General features: G+C 45.6%; 1 protein-coding gene across 1 annotated transcript in view; it reads left to right on the forward strand.

Moving 5' to 3' along the window:
- LOC142565814 (uncharacterized) overlaps positions 1–23,270 on the forward strand; it is a 66,282-nt gene that overhangs the window by 36,353 nt on the left and 6,659 nt on the right. Inside the window, exon 6 of the mRNA XM_075676352.1 lies at positions 7,629–7,732. Within this exon, the coding sequence (XP_075532467.1) occupies positions 7,629–7,732 (104 nt within the window). The remainder of the gene's footprint in view (positions 1–7,628; positions 7,733–23,270) is intronic.

The following is a 23,270-nucleotide window of genomic DNA, read 5'->3' on the forward strand; positions in this document are numbered from 1 at the left end:
TATTCGGCTCTCTTCCCTTTTGCCGCTTCCGCCTTGCGTCACATTTATAAATCGCAGTACTCTTGCAGCTCTCTGCTAGAGGAAAAATGCTGACGCTTCTTTCACATAATATTTCTTCACTGTGAATCGTTCTCGGAAGCACGCCCATGTTTTTGTTAGCGCTTCCCCCAGGCGGCTCTACTTCTTTGTCCGCTTGCTTTTGGCTGGCTCGGGTGCAAAAAAAAAAAAAAAACGGTCATGAACGTTCCATTGTCCACACCAGCCGCGATTCCTTTGTCGGAAGCAGACCTGTACGAGGCCCAGGCCTTTGGGCCCATTCAGAAGTCCGTATACCGGCATCGATGGGCGGGATTTATTGTTCCCGAAACTATTAAAATCCTACTTCCTCCCGATGAACACGTACAATCCTGCACAGTGAAAATCACACTGTGACTCTTGCAATTCTCAGCAAGATATATAGGATGTTAAATCAACCACAGTTACCAACTTCAAGACCCTTCCGTTAGCCAGCAAGAACCCAACTTCAATATAGGCATAACCGTATTTCGTTTCGATCCGCCTCTCGATTATGCTCCTAAAATATTCTGTAACAGCCGCACTTATTTCATTTCGATTTTGGAAGTAAATACTACCGCGCAATAGAACATAGCTGACCATACTAATTAAAAGAAGCACAAACAAGAAACAACGAAAAACAAGGAAGCAAATAAAACAAAAGTAAGAGAAGCATATACCCTAATTCTGTTGAAGCACCTTTTGAAATAACATTATAGGCCCCGCGCACTGCAGTGATGACCAAAAATTATATGAATTCCTCAAATAACCTGAGGGGTTCGTAGGGGCACCAGGGTCCATAATTAACAAACATTCCTTTCACGTTTCATTGTTCTAGCTCTTTGTCACTGGCCCACGCGAAGCCACGCCCCCGTTATTGCGAGGTATCCACCACGGGTCCACGCAGGTGGTAAGAAATGCATTGAATCCTCAGCGGGAAACAAGGTCTCACAATGTACGGCCCCGACTCGGGTGTTTGAGTCGGCATTGCGCCATGCTTTTTTCTTGCTGCGCAGCTTTTACTGACGTAACTAGTGTGCCAAAGGCGGCCAAGCGTAAAATTAGGCGTGTCGCAACTGTGCAAATATTTATGTTTCCTCCTATGAAAATACTTCAGCCTATTCGGCTTCACGTCATAACACAGTCGCAACGCGCATCGAGTAATCACTTCGCATTTTTCTGTCCTCTTTTCTTTACCATCTCGAGCAGCTAAATGCTTCAGTTAGGACCGATGGCTGGGAAGTTACACCATTCCTGCTACGGTATTGTTCGGACATTCAGAGTGTTAACAGGAATTCGCTTTGGCCTACGCAATACGTGATGTTGAAGAAACGCGTATTGTCTTCTTTCTTGCCGTTTATTTAATATGTATATATATATATATATATATATATATATATATATATATATATATATATATATATATATATATAGTAAAGATGTTAGAGGTGAAGCATCGCTGCAAAAGGAAACCAAATTATTAATCTATGTCTAGCAGAACGATAGCAAAAGAGTATTGCGAAGACCAATGTTATGAGAAAATTCATACGCAATGGTTTCGTTGCTTTCTTCCACGAACTACTTTAGGTCATTTCGGCTGACGCCGCAAGCCTTAACACATCACTGACCACTTCGTGTGATCGGATCGTTGACGCACTCCGCACTGATATGCGTGGTTGAAATCGACGGAGAAATGTAATGGTGGTGAAACTTTCTGGCAAAGATTGCTTATAGAATGCATCATTTGTGGAGGTGGAGGTGCAGTTGCTTTTTCTATATGTTATCATTCCTTTTTTCAACGTGGGAGAAGGTTATTATTGATAAATTAATTAGCAAGCTTACCTGCTTTTAACATCGTGCATTTTATTCCTTTCGGCTTCACTGCTCGCTTGAATTATCCCTTGTGGTAGAGATCGTGGTAGGCAAGCTGGTTACTGAACACCTCATCGAAAAGCACGCACATTCTCAGGCAAGGCGAATGAATGAGGACGTCGAAGACTGGTCGAGACACTACCAGAGGGTATATATTAATAATAATACTTGAATATGTTCTCAGTCTTGCACATCTCAAAGTGAACTTCAAGAAAAGTGCCTTCTTTCAAGAAAAGGTGGTGTTCCTTGGAATAGTTTGCAAGAGTTAGGGGGTGTAATCAAAAGAAGTACGGAAGAGTGAAGCGACCTGTGTTGGATGCATGATAGAAGACGAACAAGTGGACAAAAAATTTAAATTAAATTATGGGGTTTTACGTGCCAAAACCACTTTCTGATTATGAGGCACGCCGTAGTGGAGGACTCCAGAAATTTTGACCACCTGGGGTTCTTTAACGTGCACCTAAATCTAAGTATCACGGGTATTTTCGCCCCTATCGAAATGCGGCAGCTGTGGCCGGGATTCGATCCCGTGACCTCGTGCTCAGCAGCCCAACACCATAGCCACTGAGCAACCACGGCGGGTAAGTGGACAAGGGGACAAGTGAGGACGGAGACATTAGAATAAAATGGCGGATAACATCCGCCTCACTGAGATTATGTATTTTCTACTGCCGTTCTAGTTAGGAACACTACATTTTGGTGCAGCCGACAGTTTTCGAAGACCAGACATGCGGGTGACGTTTTTCGTCGACTAGGCGTCATCGGAGTCTGCTGTTTTCACCTGATACCACGTGCACGGTGAGCCAGCGATTGACCTTCCTCTCGAAGTTAGTTCTACGGTGCTGATCAACGTGGTGCTGCAACAAGCTGTAATCAGCTGCCAAGCCCTGATGCAAACAGGTTCGGTGATGGTGAATCTACAGTTCGAGACACTGAGCGAACTCGTTCTGGCACCCATACGACATGGCACTCTCAAAGAAAAAACGCCTGCCGGGAAGGTGAGCCTAGACTTGACTGTTATAGAACTGTAAAGGCATATTATGCAACAGAATGACATAATGATAACTTTGATACAAGCGCTTAATCGAGAGAAATAAACATGAAGTATTGTTGAACCGGATGTTTTTGAAGGAAACTCGCAAAGTGCGCACTACTGGCTGCGGTTTTTCGAGTACGCCTGTGACAAGAATATGTGCCACTCCGACAACAAATATTTTGAATATGCGCCGCTATTTGGGCGCTATAGCCAGAAATGGTATGATGTGCAACTCATGGACCATGGACCAACATGTTGGGAACTGTGGAAAAACAACTTTTTAGCGGCTGTCGAAGGCAATGCCGTAGAAAGATGGGATGCTGCATTATGGTTCAGATATACATGTGGCTGTCTGCTTGGGTACTGTCTTGAGAAGCGTCGCCTATTGTATTCTGCAGAACCGAAGCTGTGGTCTCCTGCTCTTGTAGCTTTGATAACGCAAGGGTTGTGTATCGAGATCCATATTCATGTCGAGCTGAAAGGTCCAAGAACATTTGATGACCTTCTGACCTTTCTAGAGACCTCAGTGCCAAGAATTGCATTGAGAAGACAGCCAGGTGGTAGAACAGAGTAACTTGATTCTCGTAATCTGAGTGAACATTTTGAGTCGTTGCCGTCATCTGAATGTGAACATAGCTTCATAAACAAACCCCTGGGAAGTGTCAATCATGACTGTGACGATGGTTAAGAACCAATTACTGCTGTTCACGACCAACTACTTCCACATCATCTGACTACTGTGGATCACAAGCCTCGGAAAAAGAGCTTCAGTGCGACAGTGTATTTCGTGCCGTCAAGCTTACTGTATGCCCCCATTAAGGTAGATGGGATTGAAGGCTCTCGTTGACAGTGGGGCTCCCGTATCAATTATGAAATGGCGACCGTACAGGCATGGTCGGAACTACTGGATGGCCAAGACTTCTGTGAGGCATTCCAATTCGGTGACAGTGGGACTTTGCTCCGCTATCGTCAGTGTCCGACTTACGTACACGACGTGCTGGCGCCCATGATGAAGTTGAACGAGGACGGCACCAACGCCCACACCGCTGTAGCATCAGTTTGTAGTCAGTCATGGCCTCTGGATCGAAATGGCGCAAGAGAGGCCCAGAAATTAGGAAATACTTCAGCCTGCGGAACGCGTCCTCGCACCCTGTAGTCCATACGTACGGACCGTCTTAGTGGAGGAGGCACGTGAGTGGGTGAGCAAGTTGTGCGAAGTTCTTAATAAACCGACGGAAATACGAACACAGGTCAAGAAAACTTCTGAAGTCTTTCGCTGTCTGTGGTTGGCTAAAATCGCGCACTACAACGATCTTTTCAGGGTCAAGTCGTATGCCACCTTTGACGACGTGAAAACCGAGCACGAGAGCCTGACGTTCACCGAAGTGACACTTCCTTGAATTTAAAACCAGCCCAGCGTTTTGTATGCGGTCCAGTACGATGCCAAGTCGCTATGATTGTGGTTCATCGAGATAGCACATGCATAACTTCCACTTCAATGCCCGTAGGATATATATATATATATATATATATATATATATTAAGCGGGAATACGCGTAATCGGTGGATTTCAGAAACTGTATTTCTTAAAATCATGGCGCAAACATTAAAAGTTTGAGATGAAGTCACTCCAGACACAGGTGACTTTGCAGCGCAAAGACCGGCATAAAGTAAGGACTCTCCTTTCAATCGATTCTGTTCTTTCCATGTGATCCATCACCCACGCCTGGCCGACACTGTTGATACGTAGACGAAGCGCCATTCGGACCAACTGAGGAAGCGTGAAACGGAAAATAATTAGAACCAGCTCTAGGTCCAAGCATCCTCCACAGTGAAAGCAAATACGCGTGACATCCTACTGAACTGCTTCTTATATTAACTTCTTCCGAACATGCTTGACACTTGTAATTGTGGAGAACGTTCTTATAAAGGAAGAAAGAAGTTAAATTAGCAAATAAGTGTTCCTTAATAAAGCAGCATTCGTATAATTTGTAAGAGCAGCCGTCATTTCCAAATATTCTTTTTTTTTGTTTTTTTCCGCTCATTTAAGCTTAATACTCACTGCAGCGCACTCGGCTTTTCGTATAGTCCGAACACGCCAGCTGTACGCTTACCCGCTGACCTATTTCAGAGCGTGCTCAGAGGGCATGTGAATGCTGCGAAACTACAATTCAAGTAACTTCGCGTTTCCAAAGAATTTCAAACCTAATTCCATCCTTTGTCGACTAACTCTAGTTCATGGAGTACGTATTCTACCTGTCTTATGCCGGCGATCACCGAAAGGAGCACACAATCATTGTGAAATATCCAACAAGCATGTCTAATAAGACAAGGCGCCAACTAAATTTTAATAAAGTCGTTCGTGCAAAGCGTGTGTATGTGTGTGTGTGTGTGTGTGTGGTGTGCATGCGTGCGTGTGTGTGTGTGCGCGTGTGTGTGTGTGGTGTGCATGCGTGCGTGCGTGTGTGTGTGTGTGTGGTGTACATGCATGCGCGTGTGTGTGTGCGTATGTGTGTGTGTGTGTGTGTGTGTGTGTGTGTGTGTGTGTGTGTGTGTGTGTGTGTGTGTGTGTGTGTGTGTGTGTGTGCGTGCGTCTGTGTGTGTGCTAGCGTGCGCGCGTGCGTGCGTGCGTGCGTGCGTGCGTGCGTGTGTGTGTGTGTGTGTGTGTGTGTGTGTGTGTGTGTGTGTGTGTGTGTGTGTGTGTGTGTGTGTGTGTGTGTGTGTGTGTGTGTAGGTGTGTAGGTGTGTAGGTGTGTAGGTGTGGGTGTGGGTGTGTGTGCCAATCTCCTGACGCCGAATTTACGTAACCACCGACGCAAGCATCGGGCGGTTACCCGCAGCGTTGTTTGAAAAGTCCAATCAAATGCGCTCTTCTTTTATAGGCGGTCACTTTTTTTTCTTTTCAAAGCGAATAGCATTGCCTACATTGAGGAGATTTCCTTATCGAATTGGCTGAAAAGAGGCGAGGAGCACGCTCAAGTGGAGAGGGCTTCGATAGGGCCGAGCCAGCTCAGTGAAAGTAGATAACCTGCTGAAGAGGGTGGTGCCGGCGTCTGTGTTTGATCCGCTACCCCTACTTAACTTGCGGCTGTTGGTCGAAAATCGCGGCGGCATGCCACGGAATGTTAAAGATTCCGCCAGAATGGATCCTCCGCAAAGAAGAGTTGGCAAAATGATGTCGCATAAGTGCCGAAAGGGCTCGATAACGTTATAGTGCCACAGAAATATGTTTATTATACGCAAATAAATCCATGCTCCGCAGCTGCTCCCAGTAGCTAGTAGCAGACCAATCGGTGGGCAGCCATCTTCTATTCCTTTCAGAAGGGGGAAGCCTCCGGCTATTCAGGAAGAAATTCAATCTTGTTCAGCATATGAATGCTTCTTTAACTCATGCACGTCCCTTTGACGCTATGAGTTTTAGCGGTTTTGTGAAGTCGCGTGACAGACAGGCGAAGTGAGCGCAGCCAGAAAGCGTTTGATCAATGACAGAGTATTGTGGAGAAAAAGCCGTCGAATTAGAAATAATTATTTTTCTTTCGTTCGGTCTAATCATGCGTAATCATTGTGCACACATCATATCAGCAGGGGCGTTCTCGCGCGCGGCTTTCGTGACGCCGCATGAGAGACAGGCGAAGTGGGGGCGGCCCAAAAAATTTTTGACCAATCATGGATGGCTGGTTGCTGGATTGGAATAGAAAATTTTGGAATAGGTTTACGTTATAGCGCCCAATATGTCCTACATCACTATTGGATCGCACGAACGATTTCAAAGTAAAAAGGTTTCGTGAATTCGGGCCCACGAGTCTGCTATTGTACCAAGCATGCAGTTACTGCGGTTTCGGACAGGCTCCTCATCTGCGCAGAGTTGGGATACAAATGGCGTCCAATGTGCGAATGCATGAGTAACTTATTTCGTCGATAACAGGGGAATTTGATACTCCCAGAAGGCGACGTCATGTGACGTTGACATGGTCTGTGTAGCTGATGTCACGGATGGCGGCGACGTCTTGTCGAGGCTAACTACTCGTACATTATTAATACGATGTCGAAAAATAACCACTCTGATTTCGTAAATAAAATAATTTATAATCAGGCACGTATGGGGGGTTTCAGCAAGAACGGGCGCGAGCACATGTAAAAGGAACACACAGTACAACGCGGAACTTACGACTGAAGTTTTCTACGCATGCGGGGCGAATATTTGTGGAATGTATTCGCAATTATCCTCAGTTGTAAGTCCAGCGTTGTCCTGTCCGTTCCTTTTACTTGTGCTCGCGTCTGTACTTGCTGGAACCCCCTGTACGTTCACCATGCACCAACTGGCCCAGCAAACCACACTAATAATCAGGCACCTTTTGTGCGCGCTTCCTGCTGCAAAGGGACGGCCCACGCGTTTGACGTAAAGTTGCGTACCTGCAATGTCACGCTACCACGTAATGAGTGCCGCAGTTAGGGTGGCAGAGAAATTAAGCAAACATTATTCGACCTTTAATTACGTTCTCTTTCGGCTAATGAGTCACCTTTCTGCGCTGAATAAATGCAGTCTTACGAAATAGTAGCGAAGAAGTGCAGCCCGAATTAGGTTTTCTTTTTTCTTTTTTTCAGTGCCGCAACTTGGCGTCGAAAATTCTCTGCGCCTGCCTTCTTTTCTCTCTCTCCCTCACAGTGTACACGGGATCCGGAGACAAGGTTGCCCGCATGTTCGAAGCCAAATCTGGCACACTGAAGCGGTCATTTCGAGGACACGAGCATGGTGTTGTCTGTATTGAGGTAAATATTTAATCTGCCACTAACTGACGCTGCCTAGAAAGAATTGTAGACCGGCCTTGTGAAGAAGGTGTAACTTAGAAAAATATGAATCGATGGTTTGGTGAAATGTCTTCTCGTCGCTCATAACCTTTACTTATAAGAAAAATTACACCGGCCGCTTCCAGGCAATTTTTTTAGAAAAAGGAACTAAAAGAAATGGGACCCTTTGGAACGACTCGTGCGTACAACGAATCATCAGTAAGCATCCACAGGCTCCGACTCTGCATAATAAACGTACACCTTAAGCTCGGTTATTAACTAGCTCGCAAAACTTTATTATGCAGCGAACTAATCGCTCCAGCGTACAGCACAAGTCTTGTCCGCTTCTCTACAACCCAGTGGTGAAGGTGGAATAAAGACATTTTGCCACACCCGCCCTGCTGGCTTAACGGCTATTGTGCTAAGCTGCTAAGCACGAGGTCGCGGGATCGAATCCCGGCCACGGTGGCTGTATTTTGATGGGGGCGAACTGCAAAAACCCTCGTGCCCCGTGCATTGGGGGCGCGCTAAAGAACCCCACGTGGTCAAAACTAATCCGCAGTCCACCGCTACGGCGTGCCTCATAATAAGATCGTGGGTTTGGTACGTAAAACCCCAGAATTTATTCACATTTTTTCCTTAAAGTCTTGAAGTATCCTCAGAGACAATCTAAATAAGCTCTGTCGAGAGCAGCTTCGTTACCAAGCATTAAAATGGAGTAGAAATGCAAAATGACACACCGTGCTGGAACCACCTGAGCTAGTATGGACATTACGAACGTGGCAGCATCGACCGGGTGCACGAGGCATTTAGGGCATAATGACGACTTCAGCAATGAGTATTATTTTTCAGACATTACTAAATATACTTGTTCGGAATGTTTTACATTGTTTCTTTTATCCATTTGTCCTAATACTGCTCACTAAAAACATCTCCAGCCTCTCAATGATTGACTGAATTGTGTTTCAATAACGGCTGTATGCACGTACCAGATGGTGCGTTTCAATATTGGCCAGTGTTTCCACAATATTACCTTTGAGTGAGCTTTTAGCACTGTGTGGCCGTTTGTTAAATTGTGACATCCCCCTTCTCCCCACGTAGATAGCGGCGTAGCACGCTTAAATATTTGGAACTAGGACGTCACACTGAGGATGACGTCGCCACAGAGGAAACCACACTAGGGTAGCGTAGGCTCTGTGAGAGGAAGCAAATCAATTACTAGAAGTGGCATATGATGACATAGTACACAGAAAGTCTTACTGTTGACTCTGCCATCTGAAGTCGCATGGTAATGGCCATGATTAGCTTTTCAGCCTTCTGGTGCTCAAAATGACCTCCGCCTTCTACAGAAACTCAACTGCCTGAATGATATCTGACCAGTGGCAACACTTATTTATTTTTGTTGACGGTGACAAATGGCCATGGACTCTCCTTTCACTGCGAAAACAAATAAGTTTGCTATATTAAAGACTGGCAATCACCAAGTGGCTGTGCTCAGTGTGTAAGGTGATAGGTACAGTCTTTAGCATGCAGCTAAATATCATTTGTCATACTGAAAGCCGCTACCCTGGAATGAGTGCGCTAGATAAGTAATAGATATGTTTGCGACAACCAAGTGTAGCGCCTTAACGTTTTAAACAGAACAGCGCGTATTTTGACAGGGACAAGGAGGGGGACACTACACGGACAAGCGCTGACTTGCAAGTGAAGTTGATTGCTTGGAACGAAGAATACGTACCAGCTACAAACGACAGGAGAACCAAAAAAAATTAATAGATTCACAGTCAATCATACATGCCGCACTGAACAAGGGAGATAGCTGTAATTTAAAATTACGATGTCTAATACCGCAACTAAATCTGAACGTGAGTAGGTGTAGCTTCGCACCATCGAACCTCTGTGCGTCCTGTGGAGATAAAAGGCGGGAGATGGAAACTGAAGCCGACGAGCAAAACGAGAATGAGGTAAAGGCGGAAACCAACGCTTCGACAAGCGGGCTTGTCTTTTTTCAAGGCAAGTCCACCTGTCGTAACCTTGGCTCTCGCTTTTACCTTGTTCTCGTTTTGCTCATTTGGGAATATCGAATCATTAGACCGTTTCCTCTTCTTTTGCCGAAAATATAACTCCGAAACAAAGACCTACTTAGACCACTGAAATTGATTTCTTGCAGTTCCTGGTCGGCGAAGTAAAAAGAAACGTCAACGCAGCACGCTGCCACGTGGTTTCCGTTTCTCTGGTTTCGTGAAAGCAGCGTGTTCGCATCCGTTCTTCAGCGCGTATCTCTTGAACGTCGTCTCATTCGCCCTGACTTCTCAGCAGGAGGGGGAATACATAGGAGCCGTCTCGCCTTTAACGCCCGCAATGGGCTCCTTTCTGATACTCTAGGAATGAAACACTGTTTTCTTGTTTGCAAGAGGAGGAAGGCGCGCGGTCCCACATTTAGGGTTCAAAGCGACAACCACTGAAACGGTGCATATGCCTCGTGTTAAACAAAAGGAAGTTTCTTAATTTCGGGTGTTAAGCATGGGTGGCAGAGCCAAGTGCGAGTTCCTTGATCCCTCTGATCAAGTGCGTTTCTCAACCCTTCCGCTCTGTGCCGAAGCGTTCACTTTGACGGCCATTCAGGGTGTTTCGCACTTTGTTTCGTCGTCGTAGACAACAAATTGAGACGCGTCATTCCCGGGTCTAATTAGGAGCGTAACGAAAAATAACGATCAAGAAAGGCACTCTCTCAGTTACAGAGGCGCAGTCTGTCCATCGCCAAGTGCAATTATCGACTGCATTTTTGTTTCCTTATATGTTGAGGCCTGCAGAAAAAGAAGAAAACCCTATGCATTGACTGTAGTTCCTGCTGTATTAGTATAACCTTGTAATTTTTGCTCGTTAACGCAGGGATTCAACATTATCGCCGCTCACGGCTAATCAGTTGTTGCTTAAGGTCTGAGTGGCGCCTCCACTGGTCAGTGCACTTAAAGGAATCGGCTCACTGCGTTAGCTGCATCGGTTGCCAGCCTGTTGCTAGGGGACCCAATGTATTGAAACCCTAAGTTTATTTAATGCTGTATGAATTCTCCGCTTGCCCGTGAGCCAAGATAAAACGCCGAAATCCCTGCCACGACGCTTGTTCCTTCCTGTTCTTTTTTGTCTTTTTTTATCTCTTGTCATGACCTGTCTGAGAAAAATTATTAAAGATTAAAAAACGTATCCCTCCAGAAAAGACCTCATTTTCTAGTTAGTATTAAACAGGGCATGCACAAGAGAATAAGGCAGATATAAGCCCGTATTCGTAAAAGCTCGTGCGCCAGAATTGCTTTCAAATGCAAATTCCAGCAAATTCTGATGCTGGACATATTATTAGCGGTGGCGGCCAGCCAATGACAAAGATCTTACGAACGATAAGCTTTGTGAATTGCGCCCCTAAGTACTAAAAGGACAGAAACACGCTTTGGTGTGCCAGAGTGACTGGAACCTATCCGATTTGCTGTGCCAGGCATTTATAAGTCACACTATTGACCACTTGATTATAACCTAAACATTTCTCCATCTCCAAATAAGAGATTCTTCGTTGTTGTTTTTTCTCGTGTAGCGCGATGTTACGACGGCACCTTTTGAATTCTAACACTGCTCGCAATCAAGAATACTGGGTCGAATCCACAAAGCTACCAGTTTGTAAGTGATCTTTGCCATTGGTCAGCCGGCTTCGCTAATATGTGCAGCCTGAGGATTGGCTGAATTTTTTTTTCTTCCGGAGAATTCTGGCGTAAAACTTTTTTTTTTGTGAATACGGGCTCAGGGACGAATTCCAGAAGCTTTTCATTCGTAAGAACTGTTTGCCATTGACCGGCTTCCAATGGCAAAGCGTTCACTAATAGAAAGCTCTCAGTTAAGTACTTTTCTATGAATACGATACCTTTCCTTCAAAACACAACCAAATCCATTCTTGTTAAAACGACGATCTTATTTCACATAAAAAAAAGCAGAGAAACGAATGCGCCGCAGAAAATAGGGTGCAAAACGACTAAGCTTTTAGTTCGCATTGCTAATAATATGTTGAGCATCAGGATTCGTTGGAATTTGCTGCTCTCGTGAACAACTATAGAGTAAGAGACTACGGGCCCTAAGTGAGTTTACGAATACGGGCCCTTAAGAATACGGGTCCTAAGTCCGTTTGCGAATACGAGCCCCAAGTGCATTTACAAACACGGGCCCTTACAAATACGGGCACTAAGTGCGTTTACGAATGCTTGCCCTTACGAATACGGGCCCTAAGTGCGTTTACGAATACGGGCCCTTACAAATACGGGCCCTAAGTGCGTTTACGAAAACGGGCCCTTACGAATGCGGGCCTTAAGAGCGTTTACGAATACGGGCCCTAAGTGCGTTTACGAATACTGGCCCTAAGTGAGTTCACGAATACTGGCCATAAGTGAGTTTACGAATAACGGCCCTTACAAATACAGGCCCTAAGTACGTTTACGGATACGGGCCTTAAGTGAGTTTACGAATACAGGCCCTAAGTGAGTTTAGGAATACGGGCCCTTATTAATACGGGCCCTAAGTGCGTTTACGAATACGGGCCCTCACGAATATGGGCCCTAAGTACGTTTATGAATACGGGCCCTAAGTGCGTTTACGAATACGGGACCTAAGTGCGTTTACGAATACGGGCCCTCACGAATATGTAAGTACGAATAAGTACGTTTATGAATTCGGGCATTAAGTGCGTTTATGAATACGGGCCCTTACGAATGCGGGCCCTAAGTACGTTTATGAATACGGGCATTAAGTGCGTTTACGAATACGGGCCCTAAGTGCGTTTACGAATACGGGCCCTCACGAATATGGGCCCTAAGTACGTTTATAAATACGGGTCTTAAGTGCGTTTACGAATATGGGCCCTAAGTACGTTTATGAATACCGGCATTAAGTGCGTTTACGAATAGGGGGCTAATTGCGTTTACGAATACGGGCCCTTACGAATGCGGGCCCTAAGTGCGTTTACGAATACGAACCCTTACGAATACGGGCCCTAAGTGCGTTTACGAATACGGGCCCTTAATGCGTTTACGAACACGGGCCCTTACGAATACGGGCCCTAAGGGCGTTTACCAATACGGATCCTTGAGAATAGATAGAAAGACAGAAACTGTTTATTCGGACGTTTTCTAAACCACTCTGCAACTTTCTAATTGGAATTTCTTTCCTAGCTTCGTTGCTTCCGTAGTTAGTTAATCAATCTTGACTAATTGCCTAGATAAACAAAATACAAAAAAGCGTGACAAACGGCATACAAAAGAGAGCAACATGCACTTTGTTGCGTCATCTTGGAGTGCATCGGCATATTTTTAAACTCTGGATGAAGTTATTTAAAACACGCTGTATAATGCGTCAAACAAGGCAAATAAACATGTTGCGCTATCACAGATTCAGAGATCAAAGAACCCTAAACCCCCCCCCCCCCAAAGTGCGTTTACGAATGGGGGCCCTAAGTGCGTTTACGAATACGGACCCTTACCAATACGGGCCCTAAGTTCGTTTACGAATAGAATAGCGGTGGCCATCCCAACGCGTCGTGGGCACTTACCGCGACAAAAATGTACATGAGAGGATGAAAAGTGGCGACACCGGACGCGTGGCCTGGGCCCTGCCAGCGTCAGTTTGTGCGTTACAAGGCATGCATCGCTGCATCTTTGTGCCTCTGCATCTCTGTAAGGACTTACGAGGACAGACCCAATTATCCCGCATGTGTGTCCATGCGGGATAATTGTATTTTCCTGTGGCGTCGACATTGGCGCAAAACTGCTCTGCACTCTTACAAAGCTTACTGCCATTCCTCGCTACGTTCTCCACGTTGCTGTGCTCTACCGACCATATTATGCACGTATACCGTCTTAATCAGACCATAAGAGGCAGAAGTGCACGGCATCATGTGCTGCTAGGCAATATCTGATGGCTGTCAATGTTGCAGCCTTTGAGTATAACGTGTAGAGTGTTTTTTTCATCGCGCGCATCAGACCATGTGACGCTGCTGCTCTGCGACACATACCATTCGATTGAGCTGATGGTCCACAAAGCCAGGCGCTCAAAGTTGTACCCTTTAAGTGCGATAAACCGCTAAGTGTGTAAGCAGCTGGGGCTGAATCCACAAAGTTTTTCGCTCGTAAATGTTTTTTGCCATTGGCCGGCCACGTTCGCTAATAATATGTCCAATATCGCGACTGGCTCGCAGCTGCTCTTATGAACACGTATAGCGTAAGAGCTCTTTTTGTGAATGCGGGCGCTAACCGCCAGCAACACATATTTTATCGGTAGCATTGAATTGAGCAGAGAGGAGCAAAAAAAAGTGATTGTTTAACGATACTGCAGAATGTGGGAGCACTGAAGCGAGAACAATGTAACCGCATGCGAAATTCGCAAGTAGTGTTGCCGAAAACTATAGGGGAAGCCTTTCCTGAAAACGACAGACTTCTCCCGGCCTACGTCACGGCGAACCAGTCACGTGATATTCGGGCACACGCAGGAGTGTTCGGTGGGCAAAAAGAAGACCGCACGGGCGGACAGACTAGCGTATCGTGGGTGTTCTTCCTTTTTTGTTTATGTGTTTTTTGCGCGTCTGCCGAGCCGTTTCGTCATGCCGGCGGTGTTCTATACGTATCGCTACGTGGCTATATAGACTGCTGCCGAGTCGCAAGTTCGGCCAACACTTCGGATCGTTTTTATTGCGATAGCAATTATATGCACACTCCAAGCGCATTTCTGCTGTCGGCGTCAGCGTCGCCGTGAGGTTCCGTGTAAAATCCCAAGGGCGATAACACCGTCGCCGTGCGTCCTACGCTGCATGTGGGAGCGAAAGCGTGCGAAGAGTGCCGACTATCGCGGATGCTCAACCTCGTCCGCCGCCCAAAAGCGACGAACGCGAAGGGGAAGCGCGCCGTCTCTCGCGCCCGAGGCACCCAACGTTGCGAGGCGCCGGTGAAGGGGAGGAGGGGGGTGGCGTTCTCCCCAGCTGCAAATGCGCATGTGACGGCTTGCGCGCGGGCGCGCGGCGGTATCTTCAGAGTGACCTGCGTTTGAGGCGTAGTCTAGGTGTGTCGGCAGCTCGTAGCTTTGCGCGTGCTGTGTGTCCTCCGCGCTCGCTTTGCGCTGATGCGATAGAAAACACGAATGTCACTTCACTCGCTGCTGCTTTATCATTGAAAAGGAAGGTGTACAATCAGTGCATTTTACCAGTGCTGACATATGGGGCAGAGACTTGGAGACTAACAAAGAAGCTTGAGAACAAGTTAAGGACCGCGCAAAGAGCGATGGAACGACGATTGCTAGGCATATATGCCTAGCAATATATGCCTGTCTCTTAATATGCCTACTTCTGTCTCTTAACCTTATAAGGTTAAGAGACAGAAAGAGAGCGGTTTGGATTAGAGAGCAAACGGGTATAGACGATATTCTAACTGACATCAAGAGAAAAAAATGCAGGCAATAACCATTGGACCATTAGGGTTACAGAATGGGTACCAAAAGCAGGGAAACGGCAATCGAGGACGGCAGAAGACTAGGTGGAGCGATGGAATTCGGAAATTTGCGGGCGCTAGTTGGAATCGGTTGAAGCAGGACAGGGGTAACTTGAGATCGCAGGGAGAGGCCTTCGTCCTGCAGTGGACATAGAACAGGCTGATGATGATGATCATCATTATGATGATGATGATGATGATGATGATGATGAATTTCACTGACGTTTTTGCATGTCGCACATTCAAGCATTCCACAGCATAGCCTATATCAGTTTCCCTCCCCTCGAAGAAAGTACTACATGTCTGAAGCGATGTTATTCAGAGCCGTTCTTCTTGCCCATACAATCGTCTTTATAGTCCTGTATTGAAAAAAAATAAATATGCATTATTCATGTAGATATTCAAAGCCATTTTTTTTCGAATAGTCGCATACGATGGCATTCGATTTCTTTTTCTTTAGCATTCGAACAGCCGTAATTCTCGCATAAACGCGCAGCATCCTCGAGCAAAAAGACACAAAAAATAAGAAGTAAAAAAAATAGAAACAATACTTTCCTGCCTTTTTTAGATCACTCGGGAGTTCAATCGTTTAGCGCGGCCGTACAACTTGGCGGCATACGAATAACGAAAAGAAACTCGAAAGCAGTACATACACACACAAAAATAAAAATACACCAGTTGAGATTTATCACTAAACGCGAGAGGAATGTGTGAACATTACGTCGCGCCTCTCTGAGGTCCCGGATTCATGATTTAAACGGCGTTCACCATATTGCAAAGTGTTGTTTAGGAGCTCACTCTGCACACGGCCTGCCTCTTCGAGTAGCTACATGCAGCTGACGGCGGTCCGTAGCATACCACCGTCAGTTGCAACACATATATATATATATATACTATGTGACCGGTTACCGCCACTTCACACACACACATTTTTTTTTACTTTGACACTCCGAATGCTACTGCATTAAATAAATAAAAAAGGAGGGGGGTAGGGGAGAGGTGCGTAGACAAGGGCATTTGGTAAGCCTTTCTGCACAGCGAAGGCAGTTCATAGACAACACTGTGTTCTCTATGTCATCAAGTATTTCCTGGATAGCGCGCGGCTCTGCGCCTACGAGCTTAATTATGAATCAGAGCGCGAAACCCTAAAAAGAGGTGCTGCCGCATGATCTTTCGCGGGTAAGCTGTTGCAGTGTATGTTAAATTGTTGTCAGGATCGACAAGGTCATTTGCAAATGACTAATGGTGTCCACGTGCCGAAGGCCTGAAATCCAGTCTCTTGCGTACTGAAATACTTTCGATGATAAATGGTACGAACATGCCATTGCATAATGCTCGTTGTTTTATACCTTTATTTGCAGTTGAAGCTCGCCGCTAGAATTTCTTAACGCCTGGTTGTGCGAGCACTCGGCGACGGGAAAAATGAGTCCTCACACCACTGCCAGGCGTTAAGGAAACGCAGGAATCACATTCACTGCTGTCGCGCTCTATCGTGCGGATTGGAAACCGTGCACGTTCCGAGCGCTAGCGGGGGGAGGGGGGGGGGGGCACGAGACGACGAACTTGAAGGCGGCCGTGTCAGCTGAATAATAAATTATTAGCCAAAAAGTAGGATAGTCGCAACCGAAATATTCAACTAAAGCTTTCTGGCCAATAATTCAGCGTTTCAGTCGAAAGAGAGCGCAATCGCAAGCGACCATGCTTAAATTACAAGTTATTATCCGTGAATAAATAACATAAGAAGGCCGCGAGGTGAGTATCCTATGTTCTAGGATTAAGGAAAGTTGATCCAAAGTTGCACTTCTTGTAGCAATCCAGTGGCTCTTCTTTTCCGCAAGGAATGACACTTTACTGTTTCTTTTGAAATATTTAACGGATGCACTTAATGCATATTCGGAGAAATTGAAAGGGCAGGTCAAAGCTTCTAGAAAGTAAAGACTCAGACTGCTGCAAGCAGGGAGGACACTAAATAAAGTATTGATTGATTGATTGATTGATTGATTGATTGATTGATTGATTGATTGATTGATTGATTGATTGATTGATTGATTGATTGATTGATTGATTGATTGATCGATTTCCAAACCTTTACAGGCCTTACTACAAAATAGGGGTCCCAGTCTCGCCTCAACGCCCCGCGACATAGTTTCCGAAAAGCGCCAACACGTGTGTATAGATTTAATGCTACGCATGACAGCGAGTTTTCTCGAAATGCTGTATGCGCGAGTTCATATCCCGAGGTGCACTGTTTCAGTAAGAGACCGCGAGTTGAGCAAAACGATTGCAGTACTTCGAGGTAAGTAGACAACCCCTCTTGTATGTGTCGTTCTGTATGCCAGCGAGGCGCCTGTACCGCAGAACTGGAGAACCAGTATGTTTCGTTCTTGCAGCAAAGGAAAAAATAATAAGCGCCCCGTTGTACCTCAACCCACGCGAGATCTACGAACCCGCGAACGACTTGCCGCCGTAGGGCACCGCTGGTGGATGTGTCGGTCAAGCATTTTTTTGTGCAGTGTCAGTGAAAACGTTCACAAGAGCCGTAGGCTCTGCTTTGGTGCAAGTGATCAAAGCTCGGCGTATAACTCAACGTCCGTGCACAAAACGCTAGATATTGGACGGTGCTATTGCGGTCTCACTTTCTTGCTTTGGCAAAAAATACAACAGCATGCTTTGATCGACCCCACGACCGGCTGCAATGTCTGCGTATACTTTCTTTTTTAATTTCCAACCAGCCTCAATCACTTTTCTTTCTTCCTTTCTATTCTTTTTTTATACAGATCCGCAAAGAGTTCAGCGGAGACGTGAGACTCACAGAACGCGGCCTTTGATCCGAAAATGCCCAAGTCTAACTTGCATTAGCCAGGTTTGCCGGCTGCCGCTGCTTTCCTACACAACCGTGCATCATCTCAAGATTTCAATCATCCAGCGTCCATCAATGGCTGTTCTAAAAAAGAAAAAGAACATCGATATATTACAAGCACGTTTATCCCGTCAGATATATGTTTCCCACCTGAATGAAAAACCTACATCGACTGATTTTTGCATAACAGGGGCCGAACATGTGCTATCAGTAATAGTACCCTAAGCTGTCCTCTATCTTTTCTTCACCTTTCTCACGGCCGCAGGACAAATCAGCTGTCCACTGAGGAGTGAGACACAATGCACGTCTCCCTTGATCGCCTACCTTCTTTTCTCCTCTCACTCTAACAAAATTATTACTATTACTACTCTAAAGTGTAAGTCTCAAAATTGATTTGCACGTACCTGTAGTTCTTCAACATGCTAGAGAAATCTCATCACGACGCCTTCACTCCGTCTTCTCTCTCTCTTTTTTCGCATTTTCTCCTCTCCAAAGGCAGCTTTTGGTGACGGGAGTCCGACCCGCTATATACACTATACCTTGGGTTCACCAACGAAACCTTATTGCCGATGAACTATCGGCACGAAGGTTACTCAGAAACTAACGAATAAAGTTCCCTTCGTGGTCAGCAAGAAAGAAGAGAGTTCACGTAGACATGCGCCACGCAATGTCAAAGCGAAGCTTTCGCCTCTCAACCGGGGTTTCGCATTCGTAGGCCTTTCCTCGCCGGATATATTTGTGGATATACGTATATAGACAACTTGGGTCACTGGGTATGCAAGTGTGCCAATAGGCAACTTGCTGCTGGCTGTTATCTGCAGGGCTTAGCAGACAACCTGGGTATATGTACCGATTCTCGACCATGCAGTCCCCCCTAGAACGGATGTACCACTGTGACACAATGGGTATGACGCCTTAATTGTATTCAATTGTGTGTCGTACTTCTCTGTACACACCTCTCATCACGATCCTTTTGTTGACAGGCATCGTCTTCGTCCTTGTGGCGAAGCAGGTGTTTGTGCAATCCGCCACTGCTACATCGCTCGTTCAAGCAAGCTTCGCGTCATTTGGATGTCAATATTGTGTTGGATCCGAGCGCGCCTTTCTTCTACAGAGTCTAAATCTATGGAAGCCCCGCATGGGCAGCAACAAAAACCTGAAAGCGAGTGAAGAAACACGTGTCCTGCGCCAAGGAGAGAGCATAGAAAATTTAGAATACAAGGAGTTTAGAATTTACAAATTTAGCACAGAAAATGTTTCGTGTAAACGAAGACGTGTCGAGGCTAGTTGCTTACAGCGGACTGCAGGCTTCAACAGCGGAATGCTGTCGCTAATGGACGTGTCCCTGTACGTGTCTGTACGGCGCTGCACCCCTCTATACACGTACACGCTAGTCGCCTAACGCAAATGACTGTTTGCAGGCGATGCGCAAACAAGGTCTCGCGATTAACGAGCGACAAGCGGCGCTTAAAGCAGTGAACGGAAATTTTCGAGGTGGCCGAGACCATCTAGAAACGCTTGGCGGGTCCCAAAGGCGCAACGCAGGAGAGACAAGCACAAGATGCCTGTTTGCGACATTCTTTATTATTATCCTTTTGCCGTGAAAAACCAGGCATACCAGCCTAGCGGGCTAAAGTTCAGGGCTTCTGCGCTTACTGCAAACCACCCCAGCTGTCACACTTATGTGCAGGCTTAGGCTTTCTCCCTTTCACAACGCATTCAACTGCCACTGAATACTCTGCAGATAGCTGTCTGGAGCGCAAACGCCGATAGCCTTTACCTGTTTTGCTTGTAAGCCTTTTAGACCATGACATTTACATCTTCGGACAAGGCGGCAGGTTTACATATTCATGTGCCAAGCAGCCCTTGTGCACATACAAAATAGATACTGTTCCGCTGCTTTCGTGTGAGGCAACGAAACATCATGTATGTTTAACACAAGGCTGCCATCACAAGCAGACACGCGAAAAAGATGGGTTCAGCACATTCTCATTGTGCCGACAGCACTGCGTAACGCCGTTGAACTGTACGTGCTACGACGTATACGTTAAACTTACTAAACTGTCTTGTTGCACGTAATTACGTCCCTAAACGAGTCGAACGGTAGGCAGGCACTTCGGTGGGAGGCAAGAACAGAAACAGAAATGATTTACTTGAAGGCTGCGTGCACGAAAGCTAATATCTTCGGCGCATGCGCACGTTTCAAGGATATAATCTTCTGTGAATAGCGCAGTCTTTTTCCTCCTGTATGAATATGTGTTTGCGCAATCATTGTCAGTTACATTGCCAATCGCCGTGCCTTTCCAGCGCAGCCCTATGAACCTATTTATAGTTGACTACCTTGTTCCACTGAACGCACCCACGCACAATCGCGTTCAATATGACCTACGGCAAGGTAGCTGCGGTCTTAGGGGCTCCGACGGCACGACGGCGCCGGCACACGAAAAAGTGCATTAATAAATATCGGTAATTCGAAAGGTGTTCTACAGGTATTCGTAGGTCCGCACAGCCGTGCGGTCTTTGAACACCTTCGACCACGGGCAATGTGTTCATATTGAACAAGCAAGCTCATATTCAACCGGACTGTACCTCGCAGTCCCGATGACAGCAGTCCCCCCCCCCCCCCCCCCCCCCAGCCCCAACCTCCCCCCGCTCACCAAGGGCCGAATTCGCACACATTTTCGTTCGTAAGTGCCCTTCGCTATTTTGGCCGGCCGCCTTCGCAATGAATATTTCGAGCTTCAGAATTGGTTGGAATTTCTTTTTTTATATACGAAAAATTCTAGCGCAAAATACCTTTCGTCCTAAATCCATGTGGAAGGAATTCTGAGGATGGCACCGGTTTCGACATATAAACCATCAAACGTGCGGTCAAAATGCATTGCTGTTCTTCTCTAACAGACCGCCATTGTATGTATTAAAGCGCAAAAATTACTGGAACGCCAATATACGTATTCCGTCGTACACTTTGGGAATGAGTACCTCGAAACTGATGTCATCGTGAGAATTGCTTCCAAATGGTTACACTATGCCAACTCACTGGCTACAATTCGTAAATGACCATATGTGCCGCATAATAATTAGAAACTTGTTTAGTGGAATTTTGTTTAGTCGAGATTATGCATTTTGATTTCTTGAGGAAGTAATGTCCGCCTATTTAGGTAATCCAACTCAAGAACTAGAATTGTGCCATCAGCCACAGGCTGTCTTGAAGAGCTGTCTGAGCAGGTCGTCGAAGTGCTCGTTACCTAGGACAGCAAAGAGGAATCAATGTCGTTATCAAGGTCAGATACTGATAGAAAACTTCAAGTGCTGACACGTGACATCACGTTCTCCATGTGAAACACCCCAAGTTTTCAAAACAACTGGCTACACCCCCTATTCACTCCGCCTTCGAGAGACTGATATTCCCATTCGTTCCTCGCGCCCTCTATATTTCTTTCACGTGTTTGCTTACTTCTTCTGCTATTTTGTTTTTCGTTTTTCTTTTTCGGCTTACCCTTCCTACATTGTAGGGTAACAAATTTAAAGCTTCTCTACCGGTTGACATCTCTGCCTTTCCCATCTAATTTCTCTCTCTCTCTCTCTCTCTCTCTCTCTCTCTTTCTCGCTTGCGTCCCAACTGGACTCCACCAACGGGAGGGCCACCCTGCTTTGTCGGCTATGTCTAGGATTGGCCTTTACGAAATATATTGTTTTTCGCATTTGAATGAGGCCTATAACGCTACGTGCGATGACTGTAGTCGCGCGGAGACCCTTAAACACGCTCTCTGCGACTGTCCTTGCTATAGCTTGCTCGCTTTGATAACAGACCATTATCATAGCAAACCATTTTGTAATGCCCACCTCATAAGCTATCGCAGCAGAGGGCGACGAAGGGACTGCTGCACTTTTTGAGCACAACATGCCTGCACAGGCTGCTGTTGCCTGAATTAATGTTCCTTGTGCGGCACGTGATCTGGAGCAATGAAACTGTGTAGTGGCCGTGACCGGCTGTGATTTTGTGTCTGTGCTCTCTGTCTCTCTCTGTTTTCTCCTTATCCTACTCCCTCGTTCTCCAGTGTTAGGTAGCAAGCCGGATTTTCTATTCTGGTTACCCTCACTGCCTTTAAGAATCAAAATTAAAATTTATGAACAGAGTTTCAGTAATGTTACCAGTACTTAGTATACAGCAGGAGGTCCCATATTCAAAGACTGTACGGGACCACCTTTTCAAAACAATTAACAAAGATGACAAGTCAAAGCAGCACTAGCATAGTATTGAAAGTGGTACGAGGAGATAAAAAAGCGAATTGAACAAAATACAGAATTGATTACAAATAATAACAGCGTACCAAGATATAATATCTGCGTGAGAAAAATTGCATATACATGAGAGAAAAGACAATAACTAACACTGCTCCAAGAAACTCATTATATATATACAATAAACATTCTCCTTAGTGTGTCCGTAATAAGCACATTCTTACTTATCTTTTTACCTCTGTAGTAAGGTCTTACGCATTTTATTATGAGTGGTAGGGTGTTAAATATTCATATGGAAGTAAGTTCTATACTCCGTTTACCATGGTTTGTACGGACTCTCGACAAAATAAAATTGTTATTTAACGCGAGTTCGGTCGTATTATAAATCATAAGGTGGGACGGTAAGTTGCGATGGGTGGTGGATCATTATTCACAGATCTGCGGAAGAAAATACCTGTGTTGCATTTGATTAGCCCTGCAGTCGTTAGGATATTCTTAGCATCTAATAGGAACTTGGCATTAGCAAAGTGTGAAGTGGATGCAGTAGTTTTACGGCTTGTATCTGAATGAAGAGATGCAAGTATGCAAGTTGAGTGTGATAGGTGTTTCCCCAACATATTCTTCCGTATTTAATACTCGAGTGAACAAAATAATTGTAAAGTGAGTGTAATGTGGCAAGTACGAAGTTATAGGTGTACATACCATATGCCATATTCTTTTTCATATAAGCGATACGATCCCGACGTTTCAAGCCGCAATATAGTAGAATGCCAAGGACTGAAGAACATAAACTTGGAGGAAACCAGCGGTGACTCAAAATGATAGCGGAATGTACCCTAAATTTCGCTGGTGTGTAGTGACTATAACAAATCTAGTTTTCGTGGCATCAATAGTTAACATGTTG

The sequence above is a fragment of the Dermacentor variabilis genome, unplaced genomic scaffold (assembly GCF_050947875.1).
Source record: "Dermacentor variabilis isolate Ectoservices unplaced genomic scaffold, ASM5094787v1 scaffold_12, whole genome shotgun sequence".
Lineage (NCBI taxonomy): Eukaryota > Metazoa > Arthropoda > Arachnida > Ixodida > Ixodidae > Dermacentor > Dermacentor variabilis.